At 45.1% G+C, this 27,927-nt stretch overlaps 1 protein-coding gene across 3 annotated transcripts in view; it reads right to left on the bottom strand.

Annotated features, from left to right (window-relative positions):
- The window catches only part of TRPA1 (transient receptor potential cation channel subfamily A member 1), a 291,437-nt gene that overhangs the window by 120,972 nt on the left and 142,538 nt on the right, over positions 1-27,927 (bottom strand). For 2 of the 3 annotated variants that reach the window (XM_075353178.1, XM_075353179.1), the window contains exons 4-8: positions 23,002-23,177; positions 21,627-21,734; positions 16,937-17,045; positions 16,705-16,853; positions 12,446-12,582 (exon numbers count right to left, since the gene is read on the bottom strand). In XM_075353178.1, coding sequence (XP_075209293.1) covers positions 12,446-12,582; positions 16,705-16,853; positions 16,937-17,045; positions 21,627-21,734; positions 23,002-23,177 — 679 coding nt within the window. The remainder of the gene's footprint in view (positions 1-12,445; positions 12,583-16,704; positions 16,854-16,936; positions 17,046-21,626; positions 21,735-23,001; positions 23,178-27,927) is intronic. The other variant, XM_075353180.1, reaches the window with a different exon arrangement.

Raw genomic sequence — 27,927 nt, 5'->3', positions numbered from 1 at the left:
CAATGTAGAAAAAAATCTGTAAATAAATAAAAATCCGAAAAATATAAACGCTAAAAAGTTGAGGTTTGGTCAAGTAAAAAAATCATACCAACAACAATAATTTCATATCTGCTTGCACCTTTATTATCATTCATATCTGTACAAACTAATTGAGAAGCAAACTGAAATAATTTTGATGTGGAAAATAAATTAAATCTGAAGTAATGTGTTTGCATAAGTGTAAACACCCTCTTACAATTGGAGTGGTGGATAGATTAATAATATATCAATCACATGTAAACTCATGCTAAATAGTAGTCAGTACAAGCTGCCATCATAAAGTCACTTTGATTAACTTCTGCTAAACTTCATAGGGATTAGCTATTCCAGTAGGATTTTTGTGACACTTTTTAGTTGCATTTTACAGCAAAACCTATGGTCTGTAAACAGCTTAAAATTAAGCGAAGAGATGTCATTGCTGAAAGTTATGTCAGGAGAAGGGTACCGAAAACTTCCAAGGCATTAGATACAGTATCCAATGGGACACTCTCAAGATGGTTATCAAGAAATGGCTTAAATTTGGCACAACATTGTTATTAGATAGAACAGGAGGTGCTTGAAAACTTGATGAAAGACAAAAAAAATAATTGGTCTAGTATGCTGCTAAGAGGCTTAGAGCTAAGGCCACTTTACACGCTGCGATATCGTTACTGATATTTCTAGCGTGGGTACCCGCCCCCATCGGTTGTGTGACATGGGCAAATCGCTGCCCGTGGCGCACAACATCGCAAAGACCAATCACACTACTTACCAGCCCTGCAACGTCGCTGTGACCGGCGAAACGCCTCCTTTTTAAGGGGGCGGTTCGTTCAGCGCCACAGCAACATCACAGCTGCGTCACTGAACCGCCGCCCAATAGAAGCGGAGGGGCGGAGATGAGCGGGACGAACATCCCGCCCACCTCCTTCCTTCCACATTGCGGGCGGGAGGCAGGTAAGGAGAGCTTCCTCGTTCCTGCGGTGTCACACGTACCGATGTGTGCTGCCGCAGGAACGAGGAACAACTTCATTACTGCTGCAGCAATGATATTAGAGAATGGACCCCCATGTCACCAATGAGCGATTTTGGACGTTTTTGCAACGATGCAAAATCGCTCATAGGTGTCACATGCAACAGCATCACTAAAGAGACCGGATGTGCGTCACCAATTCCGTGACCCCAACGAGATCACTTGAGCGATGTCGCAACGTGTAAAGCGGCCTTAATACTAAAGGGTCTGGAAGAATTTCCAGTAAGTACTGGTTCTGTATTGTATCTGACAAAAATGTCTTTTACTCTTCATATGTTTGGCCTGTGGGGTACGGTGGCAAGATGAAAGCATTTTCGTTCACAGAAAAACATCCAAGCCTGGCTACGTTTTGCCAAAACCTACGTCAAGTCTGCCAAATGCATGTGGGAAACCATGTTATGATCTGATGAGACCAAGATTGAACTTTTTGTCCATAATTCCAAAAGTTATGTTTGGCACACAACAACAATCCACGTTACGAAATGAACACCATACCACAGTGAAGCATGGTAGAAACTACATTATGCTTAAAACAGTTTTTTGAGCTGCAGTTGGGGCTTTAATTAAGGTGGTGGGAATTATGAATAGTTTCAAATATTAGTTAAATTTGCATCAAATCCTTAAGGCCTAAAAAGCTGAAGACGAAGAGGAGTTTCACCTTTAATTGTGACAATAACCCTTAGAATACCCCAAAATTAACATAAAAATTGTGTCACCAGAAGAAGTTAAACATCTTGCAATGTCCCAAACAGATCCCAGACCTGAATCCAATTGAAAATCTGTGGGTAACCTGAAGAGGGCGCTGTACAGAGTATATGCCCTCCCAATGTGACAGACTTGGAGCTCTACTGCAAGGAAGGGGTACTTTGAACGCTGCGACATCGCGAGCCGATGCTATCGATGCCGAGCGCGATAGTACCCGCCCCCGTCGCACATGCAATATCTTGTTCTAGCTGCCGTAGCGAACATTATCGCTATGGCAGCTTCACACGCACTTACCTGCCCTGCAACGTCGCTCTGGCCGGCGACCCGCCTCCTTCCTAAGGGGGCAGGTCGTGCGGCGTCACAGCGACGTCACACAGCAGGCGGCCAATAGAAGCGGAGGGGTGGAGATGAGCGGGACGTAAACATCCTGCCCACCTCCTTCGCCGGTGGAGGCAGGTAAGGTGATGTTCCACGCTCCTGCAGCTTCACACACAGCAATGTGTGCTGCCGCAGGAACGAGGAACAACATCGTATTTCCTATCGGTGCGATATTATGGAAATGTCCGACACTGCACAGATCACCGATTTACGACGCTTTTGCGATCGTTTATCGTTGCATCTAGGCTTTACACGTTGCAACGTCGTTACTGGCGCCGGATGTGCGTCACTTTTGATTTGACCCCGACGATATCGCAGTAGTGATGTCGCAACGTGCAAAGTACCCCGAAGAGTTGGCAAAGATAGCCAATACTGGATGTGCCATGCCAATAGGCTCCTACTGAAAAAGAATGAATGCTGTCATAAATTATAGGGATCCTTCAACAATGTATTATTTGACGAGTCTCTATATTTTTGCAAACAAATTACTATAGGCCGCCTTCACAAGTCCGTGCAAGACACACACGTTTTTCACAGTGCATGGTGGAGGTGCGTATGTGTGTGCGTGTGTGTGTCTGTGTGTGGGTTCAGCATGTGCTGTCAGTGTGCTCTCCGTGTGACATCTTCATAGCACACTCACAGCATGAATTTCTATACTTACCTGTCCATGGCGCTGCTGTATCCGGCGCTGCTGTAACTTCCGGTCCTTGGTGCAGTGAATATGCAATGAGCATAATGAGCGGGAGTCGGAAGCAAGTGATAGCAGGGCCAAAGACATCTATGGTGGAGACAGGTGAGTATAGAAATGCATTTTATTTCTCAGACACGTTTTTTTCTCTGGTACGTGTTACACTGTTGTCACACGGATCGCATCAGTGTGCGAGCCATGTGACATCCCTGCTACCGGAGAAAATGGACATGTCTACGTGTGGAACACACGGACACACATATGCTCCACAAGAACACACGGTCTGTGTGAAAACACGTATGTCTGCGCAAACCCATTCATTTTAATGGGTCTACGTGTGTCCGTGTCTCTGGTACGTGTTAAAATGGACGTCACATGTACCAGAAATACGGACGTGTGAAGGAGGCCTTAGTTCTATTTTTTTCCACTCAAAAAGTTTTCAGTTTGTTTTTCAATTGAATTGTACAGATTAAGTTCTGAAATTACTCTTCTTGGTCATTTGACAGGGGTGTGTAGACTTTTTCTATCCACTGCGACAATGTAGCCAGTAGAAAAAAATGATAGGAATTAAGGAATAATGGTTTTTAATCTGAAAGAATAATTAGAGCTGCTGCTCCATATGAAACTAAATGAGTGGTCGAAGGAAGCAGATGGTGAGCAGGATGACATAATCTAGGCTCATCTCCGAAAGCATTTAAACCATAAAGTGGTTAATTTATTGACATGTAGTCCTTAGACTGTAGATATATCTGGGCGTCTTTGTCTTTACTATAGTAAGCTGCATATTATTATATTTAATCAATGTTTATTGAATTTTTAATACATTTTTTGTCAATTACAGCAAATGGCCTTGAACTGCTAAACATTATATTATTATGTAATTGGGCTCATTTTGTTTTATCCTATTCTTAAGCCCGCTTTACACGCTTCAATATATCTCACAATCCGTCGTTGGGGTCAAGTTGTAAGTGACGCACATCCGGCATCGTTTGTGAGGTATCTGCGTGTGACACCTAAGTGCGATCAGGATTAAACGCAAAACCGTTGATCGCAAACACATCGTATCTTTGTCTAGAATTGAACGTTTTGTTGCACGAACCTAGTCAATTGAAACGTGTGACATCCCTCATACGATTTTGGTGTCTGAGGCTATGTGCGCAGGTGTGCGCTCTGCACCGCAGCTTATAAAAGGTCCGCTTCAGAGCGCAGCTGAAAAGCTGCGTTCTAAAGCGCCTCACAATGTCTGTCATTCACTAATCTCTGTCAGTCGGTCACTATCTCTGTCCCTCTCTCTCTGTCCACGTCAGTCTATCCCTCTTACCCCCTCTCTCATATACAAACTGATCCCCGATCCCCGGCGTGGCGCTGCACGGCTTTCTCACTGCTCCGGCGTCTTTTACTATTTTGAAAAAGCCGGCCGCCCATTAAACAATCTCGTATTCCTTGCTTTCCCTGCCCACTGGCGCCTATGATTGGTTGCATTGAGACACGCCCCCACAATGAGTGACAGGTGTCTCACTGCATCCAATCACAGCAGCCGGTGGGCGTGTCTATACTGTGCAGTGAAATAAATAATTAAATAATTTAAAAAAACGGCGTGCGGTCCCCCCCAATTTTAAAACCAGCCAGATAAAGCCATACGGCTGAAGGCTGGTATTCTCAGGATGGGGAGCTCCACGTTATGGGGAGCCCCCCAGCCTAACAATATCAGCCAATAGCCACCCAGAATTGCCGCATACAATAGATGCGACAGTTCTGGGACTATACCCGGCTCTTCCCGTATTGCCCTGGTGCGTTGGCAAATCGGGGTAATAAGGAGTTATTGGCAGCCCATAGCTGCCAATAACTCCTAGATTAATCATGTCAGGCATCTCCACGAGATACCTTCCATGATTAATCTGTAAGTGACAGTAAATAAACACACACACCCGAAAAAATCATTTATTAGAAATAAAAATCACAAACATATACCCTGGTTCACCACTTTAATAAGCCCGAAAAAGCCCTCCATGTCCGGCGTAATCCACGGACCTCCAGCGTCGCTTCCAGCTCTGCTGCATGGAGGTGACCGGAGCTGCAGCAGACACCGCCACTCCTGTCACCTCCACACAGCAACTGAAGACAGCCGCGCAATCAGCTGAGCTGTCACTGAGGTTACCCACTGTCACTGGATACAGCGGTGGCCGCGGGTAACCTCAGTGACAGCTCAGCTGATCACGCGGCTGTCTTCAGTTGCTGCGTGGAGGTGACAGGAGCGGCGGTGTCTGCTGCAGCTCCGGTCACCTCCATGCAGCAGAGCTGGAAGCGATGCTGGAGGTCCGTGGATTACGCCGGACATGGAGGGCTTTTTCGGGCTTATTAAAGTGGTGAACCAGGGTATATGTTTGTGTTTTTTATTTCTAATAAAGGATTTTTTCGTGTGTGTGTGTTTATTTACTGTCACTTGCAGATTACTCATGGAAGGTATCTCGGGGAGACGCCTGACATGATTAATCTAGGACTTATTGGCAGCTATGGGCTGCCAATAACTCCTTATTACCCCGATTTGCCAACGCACCAGGGCAAATCGGGAAGAGCCGGGTACAGTCCCAGAACTGTCGCATCTAATGTATGCGGCAATTCTGGGCGGCTGTTGGCTGATATTGTTAGGCTGGGGGGCTCCCCATAACGTGGAGCTCCCCATCCTGAGAATACCAGCCTTCAGCCGTATGGCTTTATCTGGCTGGTTTTAAAATTGGGGGGGACCGCACGCCATTTTTTTTAATTATTTAATTATTTATTTCACTGCACAGTATAGACACGCCCACCGGCTGCTGTGATTGGGTGCAGTGAGACACCTGTCACTCAGCGGGGGGGCGTGTCTCACTGCAACCAATCATAGGTGCCGTTGGGCGGGGAAAGTAGGGAATACGAGATTGTTTAATGGGCGGCCGGCTTTTTCAAAATAGTAAAAGCCGCCGGAGCAGTGAGAAAGCCGTGCAGCGCCGCGCCGGGGATCGGTGAGTATATGAGAGAGGGCTGCTCAATTCAGTTATTCAGGAGTTTAGCGCTCACCGGTGAGCCCTTCACTGGTGACCGCCAATCAGGACGCGACACAGACAGAGCCGCAGCATGACAATGAAGTCGGGTGAAGTTCACCCGAGTTCATTCTGACAGTGCGGCTCTGTCTGTGTCTGCTGTCATCTGCCATTCATCTCTGCTACATGGCTGTCTGTGTCTGCTGTCAGCGGCCATGTAGCAGAGCTGAATGGCAGATGACATAGTAAAAACGCATCCCTACACATTACACGCTTGGCAAGTCAATAAATAAAAAAAAAAAAAGGGTGCCCAATGCATACGTCACAGAACACATGATCTAAAGGATCGCACACAAAATTGATCAATTTAACATAGACTACTAACGCACGTGTGACAGCAAATGAATGACCTACGTGCAATCTCATAAGATCCCGTATGCAACCTGGGCGTGTCACATCGCAAATGCGATTGTACAACTAATTGCAATGTGTAAAGCAGGCTTTACAGTACACAGCACTAATGAATATATGAAGGGTTGGCCTCATCACAGTCAGCCATATTCACAATGTTGCTATCAAATCCTTTGTTACTGGGGTGGCATTGCAAATCTTCCGAGACAGATAATTGTCACTTTAAGGCCATGTGCACACTAAGTATTTCGTCAGATTTGTACCTCACTATTTGTAGCCAAACCAGTAGTGGGTAAAAAAATGCAGAGGTGGTGCTGTGTTTCTATACTACTTTTCCTCTGATTGTTTCAATCCAGGTTTTAGATAAGGCTACGTTCCCATGATGAGCTTCTGGCACATTTTTGGCACTGCGTGTTTTTACTGCATCAAAAATGCAGCGTCTTACAATTCATGTAAGGTTGATGGGATTTAAAGAAATCTCCAGCCCACTTTTCTTTTTTTTTGCTGTGTAAACTGACCTGCAGTACATTTTTCAAATTTGCAACATGTCAGCTTTTCTTGTCAGTAACATTGTGTTTTCTGTGCAGATTTTCCCCTTAGACTTGTATTAGATGTTGAAAATTTACATTTACAAAACACATATGAGTATTTAGTATGCATCCACAGCAGAAACACATAAAAACACTCTACCCTGAAGAAGGCATGCCAAAACGCGTGTTGGGGTGGGTGATGCACAACTCTGTAGGACATCCAACAGGTATCTAAACACTGCTAATATACTATATTTTATTTATCTAAATTGCTGCTATTAACTAGGGATTATGTTTCCATTGCACTTATCGGTTTGCTGAATATACCATGTTACTGATCTATAGCTGTTATTGATTGTGCCACACCAGGCTTGCTATTATTTAATGAGCACAAGCACTTTTTCTCAGTTTTGAGACATATCTTTCTACCAATTGCTGCTATATTGATATTTTAACCCTAGCCTTATCTTAAGCACTTGTTATTTATATATAGAGTATACATGGGATAGAATTAATTATTTATATATACTATATATACTCGAGTATAAGCCGAGTTTTTCAGCCCTTTTTTTAGGATGAAAACACCCCCCTCGGCTTATACTCAGGTCATGGTCCCACAAAAAAATTATTCTCACCTGTCCTCTGTTCCAGCGGTGCCCTCAACTGCTTCTTGTAGACCGCAAGGCACATTGACCCCTCCGTGATAGCGTCTGATGCACGGTGCTGCTGTCTGCCTACATGTCGTTTCTGCAGTTAAATTCTTTATGGCAACGGTGGTGCAGTAAAGCATTCAACTGCTGTAAAACGCTGACGACAGCGGCAGCCCTGTGTATTGGACGCAATCACGGAGTGGTCTATGTGCCTGCAGTTTGCAAGAGGCACCCCTTGATGATCACGCCCAGTCCATGGAACCGCTGCTACAGGCTGCCATCATGGTTTTACTGCAGATGAATGCTTTACGGCGGCAGCGGTGCAGCAGAGGTTTAGATTGGGTGCAGGAATAAGGTGTTAAAATTTCAGCACCAAATCTGCATCTCTTGGCAAAAAAAACCATGGTTTTCTGCCAGGAGATACAGGTCTGTGATCTGAGGTTACTGAGGTCACTTTACCTTGGACCACTGATGGAGGACTACGGAAACCTCCAACTATGAATGCAAATATCCTGAGTGATGTCACCGCTCATTGCTGCAGCTCAGTCTCTGCTTGAAGCCCACAGCGGGCTGTCATATTCTATGGCTGCCCATTGTCACCTCAGATGTTTCAAAGCTGGAATCGTCGTAGGACCTCATGTGGATTACATCAGACCTGGGTGTTTTGAAGTTAATACACTGGTGAAAGAGTGTATTTTATTTCAAATAAGGGATTTTTGAGGTGTTTATCTTCATTTCTTTTCACTCACAGATTAGTATTGAGGGGGGGGTCTGTGAGCTTCCATTAACCCCTTATTACCCCGATTGCCACCTCACCAGGGCAATCAGGAAGAGTCGGGTAAAATTCTGGGATTGTCACATCTAATAAATGTAACAATCCTGGCTCGCTGCAGGTTGCTATTTTTAGGCTGTCAGTGGCCCAATCAGCATGGGTCTTCCCAGCCTGAGAATACCAGCCCCCAGCTGTGAGGCTTTATTATTGCTGGAAGAAAAATGTCCAGCGCGGTCCAAATTCTCGTATAAAAAGTCATCTTTATTATTTAATCCATAAAAATAGGGGTTTACAGGCGGTCAGCAAAATACATGGATGTTAATAGGACCCCACAAAGCTACGCGTTTCGACGTGAGTCTTAATCATGCTCTGGGGAGGAAGAGATGTCGGCTTCCTATATCGTGTAACACACACCCTCCCAAATTAAAAACACATGTTGTCTTCAAGGGAACTTTCACAATACAACACATCACATTGTAAGGTTATAGACACTGCGGTTTTTCCATAAGAAAAAAGAAGAGAATGGGAGAAAAAGGAGAAAAAAAGACAGATAAAGAGAAGAAGGAAAAAAGAAGAAAAAGAAGAAGGAAAAGGTAGATGGAGAAAAAATATGTAGGGAATAAGAGGAAAGATAGAAAAATGAGAAGAAAAAGACAGAAGGAAGATGAAGCATGTAGAAAAAGTAGAAACAAGAGAAAGGAGTGTTGGATGGAAAAAACCGTTAGAAAAAGAATTGGAAGGGTTAAAAATAAATGGTTAAAAAATCATATCATATGAATTATTATAATATAATCATATAATACACTAATGCATGATTATATAGAACAATCATTAAATAATCATAATAGAAAGAGTCAAAACCATATGTATATCTTTCACCACTCATTAGTGTTCTATATAGAAAGGCATCGGTAGATAAGACCCCTGTCAATATGCATTATAAAGAGAAGTGAAAGAGTACAAAAGAATGTGTTTATCCTTATCCAGTTATGTTAATCGTCCCAAAAAGGAAATCTTTAAAGGGTAGCAATGCCAATACACAAGCTGCGATCGTAAAGTAAATGTGTGCAGCTTTATAGGGAATAAATAGATCAACAGATATCTATATTACTTTGGTCATTTATATAATCCACATCATAGTATATTCTTTATTATTAAGATCGATTTTTTATGTCATTCTTTCCTTCACTCTCATCAATTTTATATTTTTCATCATTAATTATTATTATCCATGATACAGATATCGGGATATATAACAAAGAAAAAGAGTTTTTTTGTTCATGACTATCTATTGAATTTATGTGATATATATCTGTTACATAAGTATATGCTATTAAAGTTGAAAAATATTTTTTACATTTGTCCCATTTTTTGTATGGTTATTTATCACTTCATTTTATTTCAGTTATTTATTTATAATTTTAGTTTTTTATATATGTATATATTATTATAGTTATTTTATTTGTTATAATTATATTATACATCAAAAAGAAAAAGAGAGGAGGGGAGGGAAAAACGCAGAAAGATTAACTGTATATATATATATATCATTGAATCCATCTATCTATATAAAGTATATGAGAAAATTGCTTCAACTATTAGATATTTTGTAAGCCAAAAGAGGCTACATATTATATCAATATAATATCAATATAATATGTAGCCTCTTTTGGCTTACAAAATATCTAATAGTTGAAGCAATTTTCTCATATACTTTATATAGATAGATGGATTCAATGATATATATATATATACAGTTAATCTTTCTGCGTTTTTCCCTCCCCTCCTCTCTTTTTCTTTTTGATGTATAATATAATTATAACAAATAAAATAACTATAATAATATATACATATATAAAAAACTAAAATTATAAATAAATAACTGAAATAAAATGAAGTGATAAATAACCATACAAAAAATGGGACAAATGTAAAAAATATTTTTCAACTTTAATAGCATATACTTATGTAACAGATATATATCACATAAATTCAATAGATAGTCATGAACAAAAAAACTCTTTTTCTTTGTTATATATCCCGATATCTGTATCATGGATAATAATAATTAATGATGAAAAATATAAAATTGATGAGAGTGAAGGAAAGAATGACATAAAAAATCGATCTTAATAATAAAGAATATACTATGATGTGGATTATATAAATGACCAAAGTAATATAGATATCTGTTGATCTATTTATTCCCTATAAAGCTGCACACATTTACTTTACGATCGCAGCTTGTGTATTGGCATTGCTACCCTTTAAAGATTTCCTTTTTGGGACGATTAACATAACTGGATAAGGATAAACACATTCTTTTGTACTCTTTCACTTCTCTTTATAATGCATATTGACAGGGGTCTTATCTACCGATGCCTTTCTATATAGAACACTAATGAGTGGTGAAAGATATACATATGGTTTTGACTCTTTCTATTATGATTATTTAATGATTGTTCTATATAATCATGCATTAGTGTATTATATGATTATATTATAATAATTCATATGATATGATTTTTTAACCATTTATTTTTAACCCTTCCAATTCTTTTTCGAACGGTTTTTTCCATCCAACACTCCTTTCTCTTGTTTCTACTTTTTCTACATGCTTCATCTTCCTTCTGTCTTTTTCTTCTCATTTTTCTATCTTTCCTCTTATTCCCTACATATTTTTTCTCCATCTACCTTTTCCTTCTTCTTTTTCTTCTTTTTTCCTTCTTCTCTTTATCTGTCTTTTTTTCTCCTTTTTCTCCCATTCTCTTCTTTTTTCTTATGGAAAAACCGCAGTGTCTATAACCTTACAATGTGATGTGTTGTATTGTGAAAGTTCCCTTGAAGACAACATGTGTTTTTAATTTGGGAGGGTGTGTGTTACACGATATAGGAAGCCGACATCTCTTCCTCCCCAGAGCATGATTAAGACTCACGTCGAAACGCGTAGCTTTGTGGGGTCCTATTAACATCCATGTATTTTGCTGACCGCCTGTAAACCCCTATTTTTATGGATTAAATAATAAAGATGACTTTTTATACGAGAATTTGGACCGCGCTGGACATTTTTCTTCCTTGATTTCTATATGGCAGCCTAGCCCTCCGTGCGCAGCCCTGGATATACTGCGGATCACAGCAACTCGGTGAGCTGATTTTTTTCTTCTTTGTTTTTATTATTGCTGGGTATCAAAATTGGGGGGACCACATGCTGTTTTTAAAAATTATTTATTTATTTTTAAAAGCCAAATGAGGTTCCTCTCATTTTGAGACACAGCCAAGATTAGCGCACCTCTGGGGGCTGCAGACTGTAACTGTATATTTTATCTGTGATGGGTATCATAATATGGGGGGATCCTACACTAATTTATTAAGTTACAATACAGCCGCAGACAGGATCTGTGATTGCAGGCAGCCAGACATGCTGTAACACAGGCTGGGGGCATGTCTGACCAATCATGGATGCCAGGACTACCGGTGAGCAGGGAAAGCAGTGAATATGTATGAGGCTACTGAACGGCCCCAGAAGTAGAATGAGAGACCCGGAAGCAATTACAGCCGCGTCGTACACTTGGTAAATATAGCGTGCTTGCTCCAATCCTCCTATCCCTTCACCACCATTTTTAAGAGTCGGATTTTGGTCCCCATTGATTTATATAGGGACCAACGTCCGATCAGCTATCCAGGATCAATTCCAGTCTGGAACCTTTTTTTTTTTATCCACTTAGACCCTCCGATCTTGGTAATCGCTAATTTTAAGGAATCTTTCTTTCAACTGGCACCTATTGAGCTTCTTAGGCAGGTCATATGGCAGACTGGCCTAATAGATTGATACTCTGTCTCTCCCCTCTCCAGGCTTTTTCCAGGTTCACTCAAAATAGCAGAAGAAAAGACATTTAAGATAATTCCTTATTTATATTTTCTGACAAATAAATTTTTGCTGTTTTTGCTAAGTACAATTATTTAACTATTATTAGTTTACTTATCGGAACATGTAAGAATTACTCCACGCTAAATATAATTTTTCATCATTATAAGCGACACAGTCATCAAATCCCAAATGAATTTTAATCAAATTTTACTTTACCCTGAAAAAAACACAAAAACATAGGTACAAAAATCAAGAAGCAACTGCAACAATTAATGCAATTATGTTATCAGTAGAGCAATTAGCTTATTATCTCACATTCCAAATTTTAGAAACTGTATAACACTACTATAACATTGTTATATATAAAAGCTTCCTTACTTATGAAGTGGAGTTTCTTTATTTCCATCTGGCAAATCCAAAATGTTATTTTCACCGGTGTATGATGACACCATAAATTTCACAATTTCAGTTGCTCCTTGAGTGGCAGCAAAGTGAAGAGGAGTGGCGTTATCAATCTAGAAAAGAAAAGTGCAGGTTACGTTTTTATCAAGACAGAGAGGAGTGACAATTACGTCAAAATCTAAGGTGACTTTGACGGGAATCTGTCCTGAGCTTTGCACTATAGCACTTATAGCTCCTAGTGGTACAGCACACATGCAAAATTACCTTTGTGGCCTCAAACACACTTAGTGAACGATTCATGAAGACTGGCTTTGTGTCCACCAGTCTAAATGAAGGACCTGCTTGAGTAAAATATGTCAAATTCCTTCAAAGTTGCTTGTGACATAATGAATTTGGCAGATCTTCTCGGGGGAATTCTGCTACATTCGCAATTGTCAGCATTTTTATTGAATTTGATGGGTGGGTGTGGATCCTACTCAGCTACATTTTGGTGGAGCTGGCTCAAACTGACGTGAAAAGGCAAAAAGTCAACAAACACTTTGACTTTAGATTTTCAAAGACAATGAACTTTGATCCATTCTCTAAAGGCCCCGTCACACTAAGCAACATCGCTAGCAACATCGCTGGTAACGAACAACTTTTGTGACGTTGCTAGCGATGTTGCTGTGTGTGACATCCAGCAACAACCTGGCCCCTGCTGTGAGGTCGTTGGTTGTTGCTGAATGTCCTGGGCCATTTTTTAGTTGTTGCTGTCCCGCTGTGAAGCACAGATCGCTGTGTGTGACAGCGAGACAGCAACAACTAATGTGCAGTGAGCAGGGAGCCAGCTTCTGCTGAGGCTGGTAACTAATGTAAACATCGGGTAACCAAGAAGCCCTGTCCTTGGTTACCCGATATTTACCTTTGATACCAGCCTCCTCCGCTCTCACTGTCAGTGCCGGCTCCTGCTCTGTGCACAGATAGCTGCAGCACACATCAGGCAATTAACCCGATGTGTGCTGTAACTAGGAGAGCAAGGAGCCAGCGCTCAGTGTGCGCTGCTCCCTGCTCTGTGCACAGTTAGCTGCAGCACACATCGGGTTAATTAACCTGATGTGTGCTGTAACTAGGAGACTGGGGGCTGGTCACTGGTTGCTGGTGAGCTCACCAGCAACTCGTGTAGCCACGCTCCAGCGATCCCTGCCAGGTCAGGTTGCTGGTGGGATCGCTGGAGCGTCGCAGTGTGACAGCTCACCAGCAACCTCCTAGCAACTTACCAGCGATCCCTATCGTTGTTGGGATCGCTGGTAAGTTGCTTAGTGTGACTGGACCTTAAGTTAGCTGGTGTAATGCTTACAGTAAACCCTACATCATCAACGTCTTTCAACCTGGCTATGTCCTGCTTCACTATGTCAATCTCTTGGGCAGTAAACCTGCTGTATGCGCTGTAAGCAGCCGAAGTAATGCAGCCTCTTCCAGTCATACCGCAAATGGAGGTGCTGTAACAGTAGGTCAATGAGGCCATCGCACACAACAGTAAGATGTGGGGAACTGGGAATGCATAATGCATGGATGGAATTTCCCCTTCACTTCCGGTACATACAGTTAGGTCCAGAAATATTTGGACAGTGACACAATTTTCGCGAGTTGGGCTCTGCATGCCACCACATTGGATTTGAAATGAAACCTCCACAACAGAATTCAAGTGCAGATTGTAACGTTTAATTTGAAGGTTTGAACAAAAATATCTGATAGAAATTGTAGGAATTGTACACATTTCTTTACAAACACTCCACATTTTAGGAGGTCAAAAGTAATTGGACAAATAAACCAAACCCAAAGAAAAATATTTTTATTTTCAATATTTTGTTGCGAATCCTTTGGAGGCAATCACTGCCTTAAGTCTGGAACCCATGGACATCACCAAACGCTGGGTTTCCTCCTTCTTAATGCTTTGCCAGGCCTTTACAGCCGCAGCCTTCAGGTCTTGCTTGTTTGTGGGTCTTTCCGTCTTAAGTCTGGATTTGAGCAAGTGAAATGCATGCTCAATTGGGTTAAGATCTGGTGATTGACTTGGCCATTGCAGAATGTTCCACTTTTTTGCACTCATGAACTCCTGGGTAGCTTTGGCTGTATGCTTGGGGTCATTGTCCATCTGTACTATGAAGCGCCGTCCGATCAACTTTGCGGCATTTGGCTGAATCTGGGCTGAAAGTATATCCCGGTACACTTCAGAATTCATCTGGCTACTTTTGTCTGCTGTTATGTCATCAATGAACACAAGTGACCCAGTGCCATTGAAAGCCATGCATGCCCATGCCATCACGTTGCCTCCACCATGTTTTACAGAGGATGTGGTGTGCCTTGGATCATGTGCCGTTCCCTTTCTTCTCCAAACTTTTTTCTTCCCATCATTCTGGTACAGGTTGATCTTTGTCTCATCTGTCCATAGAATACTTTTCCAGAACTGAGCTGGCTTCATGAGGTGTTTTTCAGCAAATTTAACTCTGGCCTGTCTATTTTTGGAATTGATGAATGGTTTGCATCTAGATGTGAACCCTTTGTATTTACTTTCATGGAGTCTTCTCTTTACTGTTGACTTAGAGACAGATACACCTACTTCACTGAGAGTGTTCTGGACTTCAGTTGATGTTGTGAACGGGTTCTTCTTCACCAAAGAAAGTATGCGGCGATCATCCACCACTGTTGTCATCCGTGGACGCCCAGGCCTTTTTGAGTTCCCAAGCTCACCAGTCAATTCCTTTTTTCTCAGAATGTACCCGACTGTTGATTTTGCTACTCCAAGCATGTCTGCTATCTCTCTGATGGATTTTTTCTTTTTTTTCAGCCTCAGGATGTTCTGCTTCACTTCAATTGAGAGTTCCTTAGACCGCATGTTGTCTGGTCACAGCAACAGCTTCCAAATGCAAAACCACACACCTGTAATCAACCCCAGACCTTTTAACTACTTCATTGATTACAGGTTAGCGAGGGAGACGCCTTCAGAGTTAATTGCAGCCCTTAGAGTCCCTTGTCCAATTACTTTTGGTCCCTTGAAAAAGAGGAGGCTATGCATTACAGAGCTATGATTCCTAAACCCTTTCTCCGATTTGGATGTGAAAACTCTCATATTGCAGCTGGGAGTGTGCACTTTCAGCCCATATTATATATATAATTGTATTTCTGAACATGTTTTTGTAAATAGCTAAAATAACAAAACTTGTGTCACTGTCCAAATATTTCTGGACCTAACTGTATGACGCCTTTTTTATATGTACCGAAATCACAGACATATGCAGACACATTAAAATTAAGGGGGTCTGCGCACAGATCAGTGATTTCTCACATGTCCCTATGGAGCACACGCATGTCCGTGTGTTCCACATGAAGATAAGTCTGTTTTCTCAGGCAGCACTAATGTCACACGGACCACACACTGATGGGATCCGTGTGACATATACCGGAGAAAACACGTGTTTATGAAATAAAATGAATTTCTATACTCCCGTCTCCAACGATGCTGTCTTCGGCGCTGCTGTCACTTGCTTCTGGGCTTGCTTATTATCCTCATTGTATATTCACTGCACCACGGACCGGTAAGCAAGTGTGACCGTAGCACCAGAGGCATCAGCACCATGGACAGCAGTGCCAAGGACAGATGAGTAAAAAGTTCCTGCTCTCTTTGTGCTATCACAGATAGCACATGGAGAACCCATGTGTGCCAAAATCATTCAAATTGTCCCTCCAGAGGAGCATTGCAGCTATAAGTCCCCTTACTGACAGCCAGACTGGTTTGTCAGGTCTCCATAAGGAGAATAGTTTTCCCCGAGGTGCCAAAATCATGGCACACAGAGGGCCATACACACCTTCAACGTGTGTGTGTTTTTCACTGACACGTGAAAGAGGCCTAAAACAAGATCTTATAAAAAGTTTATAGCCATAAATTAAGGCTACGGGGAAGCATTTCTCAAGTTCTTCTGTAGAGAGCTGGCACACTATTGGGATCGGCCTTCTCAGACAAGATTCTGTACATAATGGATCCCGCTTCATTTCTCTGACATTCTATGGATATTTTCAGCCACAAAAGTTTGCATATTAGACAGGGCTCTTTGATTAGTGATTAGTAGTGATAAGCGTATACTAAAATATTCAGGTTCAGGTTATTTGTACCAAATACCTAGTACTATTCCAGTATCCATCCTGAATAACGAACACAATTTAATTTGTAATAAATGACAATCTGGTTAAATAGCAACTACCTGTTTAAGGTCAATTTTCGCTCCATATCCAATGCATGCTTTCACAACTTCCAAACGCCCATTTTGTACGGCCACATGAAGTGGACTGCTTTTTTCATTATCTGTGAAATTGATGTGATCTTCGATGCTAAATCCAAATTCTTCACCTGAAATAAAAGTTTTTAAAAAGTGAATAAATGATGGTTTATCAATGCATAATTCTTAGTAATAGTGGTAATACTAATGATACCTTTCTTTAGAACCAGCTCCATGCATTTTAACGACCCGGTGAAAGCTGACATGTGTATTGGAAAGCATCCGATCTTGTTTCTTTTGCACAGTTTTGCGCCATGATTCAACTTTAAGACAAAAAAAGATAATATTGAAGGAAAAATAAATCATCCTTCAAGTGTTCACTTTACATTCATGCAACTTAAGGTGGTGTCAAACACAGCGACAACGACATCGCTGCTACGTCACCATTTTCTGTGACATTGCAGCGACGTCCCGTCGTTGTCGCTGTGTGTGACATCCAGCAACGAGCTGGGCCCTGCTGTGAGGTCGCCGCTCATTGCTGAGTGTCCAGCTTCATTTTTTGGTCGTCGCTCTCCCGCTGTGACGCACAGATCGCTGTGTGTGACAGCGAGAGAGCGACGAAATGAAGCGAATATGGAGCAGGAGCCGGCGTCTGGCAGCTGCGGTAAGCTGTAACCAAGGTAAACATCGGGTAACCAAGGTGGTTACCCGATATTTACCTTAGTTAACAACCTCCGCCGCTCTCGCTGCCAGTGCTGGCTCCTGCTCTGTGCACATGTAGCTGCAGTACACATCGTGTAATTAACCCGATGTGTACTGTAGCTAGGAGAGCAAGGAGCCAGCGCTAAGCAGTGTGCGCGGCTCCCTGCTCTCTGCACTGTGACATGTAGCTGCAGTACACATCGGGTTAATTAACCCGATGTGTGCTGTAGCTAGGAGAGCAAGGAGCCAGCGCTCAGTGTGCGCGGCTCCCTGCTCTCTGCACATGTTGCAGCACTGTCGTTATGATCGCTGCTTCGGCTGCTGTGTTTGACAGCTAAGCAGCGATCATAACAGCGACTTACAAGGTCGCTGCTACGTCACAGATAATGGTGACGTAACAGCGACGTCGTTGTCGCTGTCGTTTAGTGTGACCCCAGCTTTAAACTCTGTTTGTTGTCAAGTGTAATCCAACTCTGGCAGCAGAGATGGTTTCATAGATTACATAGAGTGGAGGCCGATCTTATCTCCCTGTCTTGCTCTTAAGCTGGTGTCACACATAACGACAATGACAACGACATCGCTGTTATGTCACCATTTTCTGTGACGTAACAGCGACCTTGTTAGTCACTGTTATGATCGCTGCTTAGCTGTCAAACACAGCGACGCAGCAGCGATCATAACGTCGCTACATGTGCAGAGAGCAGGGAGCCGCGCACACTGCTTAGTGCTGGCTCCTTGCTCTCCTAGCTACAGTACACATCGGGTTAATTAACCCGATGTGTACTGCAGCTACATGTCACAGTGCAGAGAGCAGGGAGCCGCGCACACTGCTTAGCGCTGGCTCCTTGCTCTCCTAGCTACAGTACACATCGGGTTAATTAACCCGATGTGTACGGCAGCTACATGTGCACAGAGCAGGAGCCGGCACTTGCAGCAAGAGCGGCGGAGGCTGGTAACGAAGGTAACTATCGGGTAACCAGGGAAAGGTCTTCCCTTGGTCACCCGATGTTTACAGTGGTTACAGCTTTCCGCAGCTGCCAGACGCCGGCTCCTGCTCCCTGCACGCTTCATTTCGTCGCTCTCTCGCTGTCACACACAGCGATGTGTGCGTCACAGCGGGAGAGCGACGACGAAAAAATGAAGCAGGACATTCAGCAACGAGTAACGACCTCACAGCAGGGGCCAGCTCGTTGCTGGATGTCACACACAGCGACAGCGACGGGATGTCGCTGCAACGTCACAGAAAATGGTGACGTAGCAGCGACGTCGTTGTCGTCGTCGCTGTGTGTGACACCACCTTTACAGAGGCAGACTTTTTATTCTGGGCAGGTAAGTAGAGATTACATCAATCCGCAGACTATTGAACTTAAGGCCGCTTTACACGCAATGACATCGCTAACGCGATGTCGTTGGGGTCACGGAATTCGTGACGCACATCCGGCCTCGTTAGCGACAACGTTGCGCGTGACACGTACGAGCGACCTCTAACGAGCAAAAATACTCACCTTATCGTTGCTTGTTGACATGCTGTCCAGTTCACAAATATCGTTGCTGCTACAGGTACAATGTTTTTCGTCGTTCCTGCAGCAGCACACATCGCTATGTGTGACACCGCAGGATTGAGGAATCTCACGTTACCTTCGGCCACCCGCAATGAGGAAGGAAGGAGGTGGGCGGGATGTTCATCCCGCTCATCTCCGCCCCTCCGCTTCGATTGGGTGGACGCTTAGTGACGTCGCTGTGAAATCGAACGAACCGCCCCCTTAGAAAGGAGGCGGTTCACCGGTCACAGCGACGTCGCTAAGCAGGTAAGTAGTGTGACGGGTCCGAGCGATTTTGTGTGCCACGGGCAGCGATTTGCTCGTGACGCACAACCGATGGGGGCGGGTACGCTCGCTAGCGATCTCGCTAGCGAGATCGCAGCATGTAAAGCGGCCTTTAGTCAAATTTTATTACATTTGGTGTTCTATATGCATTTGAACACTTAGTCTGGACGCCATTTTGGTGAATGACATAGGGCTGGAAAATAAAAAAAAAAATATTCATCTCCCCATTCACCACTCTGATGCTCCACTGCTCGCTGTCTGGTTCTCTTCTTTGTGCTATATTTCTGGCTTCTTCACTTTAGGTCAGGACTTCCAGCTACTATCAGGCCTTGGGGGTTACTGCACATTGTAAAGTTGCAAACTTGTTATGTCATGACATTCGCCACAACAGGGGTCGGGAACCTTTTTTGCTGAAAGAGCCATGAACGCCACATATGTTAAAATGTAATTCCATGAGAGCCATGCTCACCAGGGTGGACCAGCGATGGTGGAGCAGCTCAGAAGATCGCAGGAGGCAGTTTAGGCAATGTTGCAAGCATGGAGTAGGGGGGCGTTGTGACTGAACAGGATCAGTGTGCGGAAGGTCGGCGATACTGCTGTGGGCTCGTCGGGTGTCATGGCGGCGGGCGCTATTGATCTGCCGGTGGGCTGCTATGAATCTCCCGCAGTTGATGAGATCGATTTCATAAAAATGGCTGTAACGCATGCGCAGATCGATGCAATGGACTTCAAGATAATTGCCGTGGAGTCCTATCTGTGAACGCGCCGCATCCACAGCCATTTTCTGGAAGTAAGTCTTGTCAACTGCGAGAGATTAAAAGCAGCCCGCAGTCCGCCGGCAGATCAATGGTACTCGCTGCCACGACACCCCATGAGCCTGCAGTATCGCCGACCAAGCGCCACCACTGTTGCCCAAGTAAGCCATATGCGGTTTGTAAGACGTACCCCCATTATTCCCCAAGTTTTGGGGAAAAAAAGTGTATCTTACAAACTGCAAAATACAGTATTTATTTTTATTAAAGATTTGTCTGCAAGCCAGATGCAGCCATCAGAAGAGTCACACCTGGCTTGTGAGCCATAGGTTTCCGACCCCTGTACCACAACCTTATCATGAAATAACCCTGGTCTGAAGTCCTGGCCTATAGTGAAGAGGACAAAGATGAGGAGCATGAGTGCAGAATAAAGATTAAACAATTTGACAACAAGCCAGCCATAAAGTCTCCTTAAACCTCAATATAATTTATTGTCCCCCCAGATAAAAGCAGTATTTTAGAGCTATTTTTTGTTATAGCTTATTACAGTTAGGCTGCTTTCACACTACGTCTTTTTAACATGCATCCTGAACGTTTTTTTAACGCAGAAACGGATCCAGTGCAAATGCGTTTTCATTTCAATGCATTTGCAATGGACTCACGTTAACATGCGTTCACCTGCGTTTGCGTGCGTTATAGTGAGGATCCAGCGACTTGCAGTTTTTTAACATCCTTCAAAAACGCTACTTGTAGCGTTTTTGAGCTGCGTCCAACTTCTGCAAATTGCTGGATCCTGACTAAACAGCACGCAAACGCATGTGAACGCTGCATGCTGATAGACAGGATCCTGCTTGCTCTACTGAGCATGCACAGAAGCCAGCCTCCGTGATCAGTCTATCTCTCTCCTCCCTCTCTCCCCCTCTCTCTGTCTCTCCCCCTCCCTCTCTCCCTTCCTCCCTCTCTCTCTCCACCTCCCTGCCTCCCCCTCCCTCTCTCTCCACTCTCCCCTGCCTGAGAGCTGCGGACACTCGTAACCAAGGTAAATATCGGGTAACCACTTATCTTAGTTACCCGATGTTTACGTTGGTAACGTGTGCAGGGAGCCCGGCTCCTAGCAGCTGCAGACGCTTGTAACCAAAGTAAATATCGGGTATCCAAGCAAGTATACCCGATGTTTACCTTGGTTACGAGCCTCCGCAGTTGTAAGAAGCCGGCTCCCAGTCTGGCACGTTTAGTTCCCCTCACTCCCGATCACATGACTCCAATGCCCGCCCCTAAATATCCAGTGACAGGATCCTGCAAAATAACACATGCGTTTGCATGCATTTTTTGCTGTAAAAGCAGGATCCGCTTTTGCAGCAAAAAAACGTTCAGGACGCATGTTAAAAAGACGTAGTGTGAAAGCAGCCTTAGGTGTTCTCGTCATGAATAATTTGTCTGCTTGCTAACTTTAATTGTTCTGTTAAATATTAATGTGTATTGTTACACATTGCGTGGTGCTGTTCTGGGATTAATTCACACTAAGAGGTTCTATAATTGTTCTACACTTTCATTTTCACAAATGAGCAAATAGATTTATTGATGTGATACGGTATATACACTAATACTAAATCTCTAAACTTACCAGCATTAATAAGGCTTCTGAATTATCCTTGTAGCATGCCTGCATAATCGGTGTGTTTCCAAGATCACCTTCTAGATTAACATTGGTAGTGCTATTATCGAGCAATGCCTGCAAAAGGATGTGCAATTTTAAGTTTAGAGAGAAAAATCACATTTATAACAAGTATCAATACAACACACGTTTTAGTTTTCTTTTAATGGTTTAAAGAGCTACAGAATTTTATATAAATGAACCAGAAAGTACCAATAAAATACATTATAAAATGTATTCCACTCCATAACAATTATTTTTATTTGAAAGGAACATGGTTTATTTATTTATTTTTTTTTTTACAAGGACAAAGCTGGTAACACCAGATGCATTTTTTTCCTGATTTTTTAATTTTTCATTCACTCAGAGATTGTGCTCCCCCCAAAAAAAAGTCATGAAAAACCTAAAATGGTTGTCTTTGAAAGTGTTTTATAAAACAAGCACATTTGAAATGTATTGCTTGTTTAAAATTCTCTTAGTTCTCAAGAATGGATGGATTTTTAATTCTACTTTGACTACATAGATAAGAGTGCAGTAAGTTCGGATCAGCAGCATGACTATCTCACTGGTCTGAGCAGTCAATCTGCAGGAGCACACCAAAACAGGACACTAGAGGTCAGGAGCTGTGTGCTCCTGAAATAAAGAAGATGAGAACAACTCTCTAATAAATCCAGCTGAAGGCCTGGGCTATGGGATGATAGGTAGTGCAGCATGTGACAGACAACTTAGACCATTTTTGCATTTTGATGTCATGTGACTATTCTAAAGAAGAAAATAAGCTGCAAAAACTGCCAAATCATAGACATTTCTCATGTGAATCATTGTTGTATGTACCTTAAATTGAAGTCTATGTTTAAGTCTCATGCAACTTGGTGTTGTACGATAATTGTGATCTTTATGTTGAGTGACACATGTAGTCGTGTGTCTTGGTCCTAAGTTTTACCGCAAATTCATTCCTGAGTGGCTGCTCAAATCAGATGGCACACACCCATTCAAGCCTATAAGACTGTGTAAAAGAGCAGACTGCACCTGGTTGTCATCCAAGTGCAGCTAAATTTAAACAGACACGGACAATGGAGAAGATAGAGAAATTAAGTTCTCCGTCTCCTCTGCACCTGTGATACATTTCTTTGCGACAGAATTGCATCACAGTAAACTGATACTCGTGTCATTATCATAATCAATCCGATTTTCTCGGAAGAGAGAATCATTACCCATGTGCGCTTAGCCTTAGGCAAGTTGTGGTTCACCTAGGCAAGGTCATTTTCCTTTCTGCTACTTATTGTATACATCACCAAACATATACAGTATAAATAGAAGATAGAAGTATGACTGGGGTGACTACCTCTACTATATTGTTATAATGCATGTGAATGGACAGGTGAAGAGGTGACATCCTGTAATGGTTCAGTATGTTGGGGTTCGCTCCTCGGCTCAGAAGGACCTTCACGCTGTCCACCTGGTTCTTAAAAACGGCCCAGTGTAGAGGTGTGCTGCCTTTATCATCCAATGCATTGAGGGCTAAGAACAAGAAAAGAAATACAAATGTTGGTTATTTCTACATTAACATGACGCTTTACAACATATAAAACCTGATGGGACTAGCAGAAATTAACTCCTGCTAGACCGATCACAAATGAGCACAGAGCTAATTGAAGCCTGAGCCTGACTGTGCAACTCGGAAGCACCAGAGAAAGTATAGTGAAGAGTGTCAGTCTGTGGTCTGAACAGCATCTGATGCCATCATCTGTCAATGGAAATATAGGGGGTTTTCATGTTACTGGTAACACAAAGGCTCTGGAAAAGCAACATGCCTCTATAGGCTAAAATCCTGCTGCGCTCCACAATATGCCTAAATCACAATTACCATCCACATATTTGTTATTCATGTAGCAGGGAGAACCCCCTTAATAATATGCGGCGTGTATGCATATAAACAAAAGTACAAGCTGGGCACAATATATTGGGTACTAAGTTGGTACTGTATATTTCCAACTTTAATTCTGCAACACCAACTGTGTGCTTATTTTTAGAAATTACACTCATGGTGTAAAAAATAGTGTTACGGGGTTGGTGACTTAGGGGGATTATGGTTCATACAATCCTAAGCGCAACCCAGGGTCCACCATGCTATAGATGAAATATAGCTGCTAAGAGCCCAGAGAGCTGGACGGACAACTACAGACTTACCTAGTAGCGTTGTTCAGTACGCTTAACCAGCGCTTTCACCAGTAGTAACTATATAAGTAATGCAATATTCAAGCAACCTGCCTAGTAGCGGTGTCCAGTACGCTTAAACAGCGATGTCACCGGTAATATCTGACAAGCGACGCAATATTCAAGTGACCAGCCTAACAACCTCTCGCTACAGGACACATAAGGACTAAGCACTGTCCAGCGTCGGCGGCGTCCCTATATAACCTAAGCACCTCCGAGTCAGCATAGCTGATGTCCAACGGCCAATTCAAAAATGCCATGTCATCGGGTCAAATGACGTCCAATGGCCAATCCACCAAAGCCACGTCATCGGGACTGCTGACGTTCGACGGCCAATCTGAGGATGCAACATCATGCGCATGTGCACACACCTGCTTTTTGAACTTAGATTCTGGTGCCTGAACAGCCACCAGTAACACAGTGAAGGATTGGGCCAACCACTGCAAATGGCACCAAGGCAGAGCAGCACCCGCAGCACGGGTCTCAGACAGCAGCGAGACAGGAGGCACCGGCGTACAGCCATAACAAATAGTCACTGTACTCATTCTTTCATTCATAGATGGGTGTGATTTACAAAATGGGGTCACTTGTTGGAGGTTCCTGCTGTTCTGGCACTTAGGGGCACTGCAAATGGAGTTTGCAAACTAGTCTTGGATAATCTGTGCTACAAAAAAGAAAGCCATGGAACCCATAGGGTGGAGGGGCGACATGACTAGAGGGAAGGGAAGGAGTGATGAGGTTAATGGAAACAGGAATGTTTGTTTATAAGGCAGAATAAAGGGATTGGTGGGTAGGAGGAGTTCCCTGGAGGAAGAGGTGGGACAGTTGAGGGGTGTAAGTAAAGGACCTTGACTTACCCCCTCTCTCTTGACTTCCGGATATGGAACGATCCGGACGTGCGACAGGATGGCTGCTATCCGGGACCAGAGGATTCATCATGGCAGTGCACGGGCCCCTGGCAGCGCGGTCCCACGCCTTGGCTGCTGGGGGTTAACCCTTGGCACTTTTCCCCTCGCTCCCCTGTCAGCTGCGGGCGGCGTCCCCCCTCCCTCATCTCTCAGGTACTTGCCGTGTGCGGGGGGAGCGAGGAGGAGATGCGAGAGCCCCTTCGGGGACCCTCCGCGGTAGTGACGTGGGGCAGGGCAGTACTCAGCTGCTGCTCCGGCCGCGGGAGGAATCTCCGTCCGGGCCGCGGCAGCCGGGAGGGGGGCGTGGCTAGTCTGCGGCCTGGATTGCTGGATGCGGCGGCTCCCGGATGGGGGAGAGCGCCCGGCGGTGACAGAGGCCAGCTTTACCCCTCGCGGACGGCGGGGGGGGCCGCGGAGCTGCAGCCAGTGGTTGGTCCGGCACCAGGGCAGGCGGACCTGGGGCGACGGGTGCCCAGGAGGCGTCGGTGAGTGGGGGTGACGGCAGGGACCCTGCAGTTTCTGCTTGGTCACCCAGATCAGGGTGCAGCTCCCAGCCGCGGCGGTCTCCCCCAGGAGGGGGAGGACCCAGCGGACAGAGGCTTTCATGGGCCCAGGAGGGCTGGATGCGGCAGCTCCTGGCCAGGAGAGCGCCCGGCGAGGACGGAGGCCAGCGTTACCCCCCCCCCCCCCGCGGGTGGAGGGGGGGGGGCCGGGGGGCTGCAGCCAGCAGGGGGTCCGGCACCAGGGCAGGCGAGCCTGGTGCGACGGATGCCCGGGAGGCGTCGGTACGTGGGGGTGACGGCGGGGGCCCTGCGGTCCCTACCTGGTCACCCAGAGCAGGCGTGCAGCTCCCGGCAGCGGCGGTCTCCCCCAGGGGGGCGAGGGCCCGGCGGACGGATGCCTTCTGGGCCCAGGAGGGCAGGAGGCTGGCGGCTCTGGATGGGAGTCTGCTGGCAGCGGGTCGGGCCACAGGTACCCCCTGTCCTTGCAGGCAGCGGGGGGGGGGGTCGGGCCAGAAGATGAGGCCCGCGGTGGCAGCCCGTGGGACGGGACGGTTTCCGGGGTTGTCGCCGCGGGACAGAAGATGGAGCTTGGAGGATGGTGCCCACGCGGCGTACCAGGAGGACGGCCGTGGTGGTGGCAGCGCTTCGGCGGCGTCTGCGTTACATGAGCCAGAGGCGGTCGGCTCCAGCGAGGAGGAGGAGGAAGCAGCGACGGAAGAATCAGATGTCCGGATGGCGTGACTTTTATTCCAGGATACGCCGGGTCGCGGTCGGGTGAGACGGCCGTGGATTCGGCTGGGTTGGGGCGCAGTTGGTGGGGGGGGGCGGCTGCGGACACGGCAGCGCCGAGTGGGTTTGTGTTTTGACCAGGTATGGGGTTTACTGCAGTGGTGTGTACGGTTGTGGTGAGTGCGCATGCACCACCGGCGGCATGGACGGGATCGGTGGTTAGTAGGCGCAGGGCGGCAGGCAGAGTGAGGGCGCATGAGGCGGCAGGGGAGCATTTTCGGGCAGAGGCGGCAAGGGCTGTGACAGAGTGAGTGGTGAGGAACGAAGAGGGGGATGAGGTGGTGCGTCTGGCTGACAGTGGCCAAGTGTGAGAGGTATGGGTGCTTCAAAGGCCCGCTGGGGGGGGCTCACTTGCTGGAGGATGTGAGGGATAAGATTTGAATGGGGAAAGTGTAGCGATGGTTTCGCTGCTCCCCCTGGAACAGTTTCACCTGGATTAGGTTAAGCCAAGTGATTCCAGGAAGGATAAGTAGAGGGAGGGGAGCGATGGTGGAGGCTCACCCCTCGTACATTTGCAACGTGGCTGCGGGCATTTGCGTTATTTGGCAAGGGTATCGGGGGAAGGAATTGGGTAATTGGTTCGGCATGGTTCGGTTATATGGATCCATTTGGGGTGGTTTGTTAGGTCATATGGCGGTTTAGTCTGGCTTCAGTACGCCGAGTAATTTCAGCAAGGGAAGGTGTTGCGTGCCAGTATGCGGTAGGATCATACGGGCACATCCTTATGGCTGCAGTGGATGGCGGCTCTTAGTCAGCCCCCCCTTTTGGGGGGTAGTTGGCTGTTCGGGGCTTGGAACCCCGGCGACACAGACGATGAGGGTTTTTTGGGGGGAATAGAATGATGGGTGGTGCAGATTTGGCGCGGACGGTTGTCTTAAGCATAAGTGTTGGTTTGTGGTCAGGAACATAGTAATTCTGCGTCTTTCTATTTGTATTGGTGGATCTTCGCCTCCTTATTGGAAGTTTGCGCTGGGCTAGGGGACACCTGGTGGTTGTCAGTGGAAAGAGGGGTCAGGAAGTGGCTTTGGGCAGGATGGGTGGGCCATTCGGGGCCCTCCTTGTCATGATTGGGTTTCTCTGTTGGGGGGTAGTGCCGGAAATGAGCCGTATATAGATATATATATTTCGGCTTGTTCAAAACGTATTTTATCTGGAGGAGTCATCGGTGTATGCCTGCTTGGCTCCAGAATTGTCGCCGGTTTATTATGCGTCGTTTGACAGAGGGTGGGATTTGGTAAAGGCGGTGAGCCGTGGAGCATTGATGGCAAAGGCGGATTTGGAGGCGGCATTTAGGTTGTTACTGGTCCACCCTGCTAGCTAGCAGTTATGGTGCTGCGGTGGGGAGGGGAGTTATTATTATGTTGATCGGTGGGTGCTAATGGGTTGTTGGCCCATTTTATGTTCCTTTGGAGGCGGTTATCTCTTTGTGGAGTGGTTTGTGCGTGGTGTGTCCAAGCTTACACCTCTTATTCATTATAGGTTGATTCTCTTTACATCGGGTTGGCGGGTTGATGATTCGTTGGGGTTGATTGTTTCATTGCAGTTGGTGGGGGATACTCTTTTGGGCCTGTTGGCGCAGGTGAAGACTGAGGGTCCAACGCCAGTGATACGGTTTGTGGGGGATAAAGTTTGATGTTATGGTCAGAGGAGTAGGATTCGTGGGTAATGGTGTGGTCCTATGGGCTGCGATAGAGGCAGTTAGGTCAGCTAAGACGGTGCGGTTTCAGGTGGTGCAGTCTTTGCAGGGGCGGTCGAACCACGGGTGCAGAGTTACGCCGCTGGGGTGCGTGTCTGCTGGACGGCTGGCGATGGCTGTGCCAAGGGTGCAGCCATCGAATCATTTGTGTGTGGTCA

This window comes from Anomaloglossus baeobatrachus, chromosome 6, assembly GCF_048569485.1.
Source record: "Anomaloglossus baeobatrachus isolate aAnoBae1 chromosome 6, aAnoBae1.hap1, whole genome shotgun sequence".
Taxonomy (NCBI): Eukaryota; Metazoa; Chordata; class Amphibia; order Anura; family Aromobatidae; genus Anomaloglossus; species Anomaloglossus baeobatrachus.
Note: the sequence above shows the minus strand (reverse complement) of the source record. Positions and strands in the feature narration are given on the sequence as shown.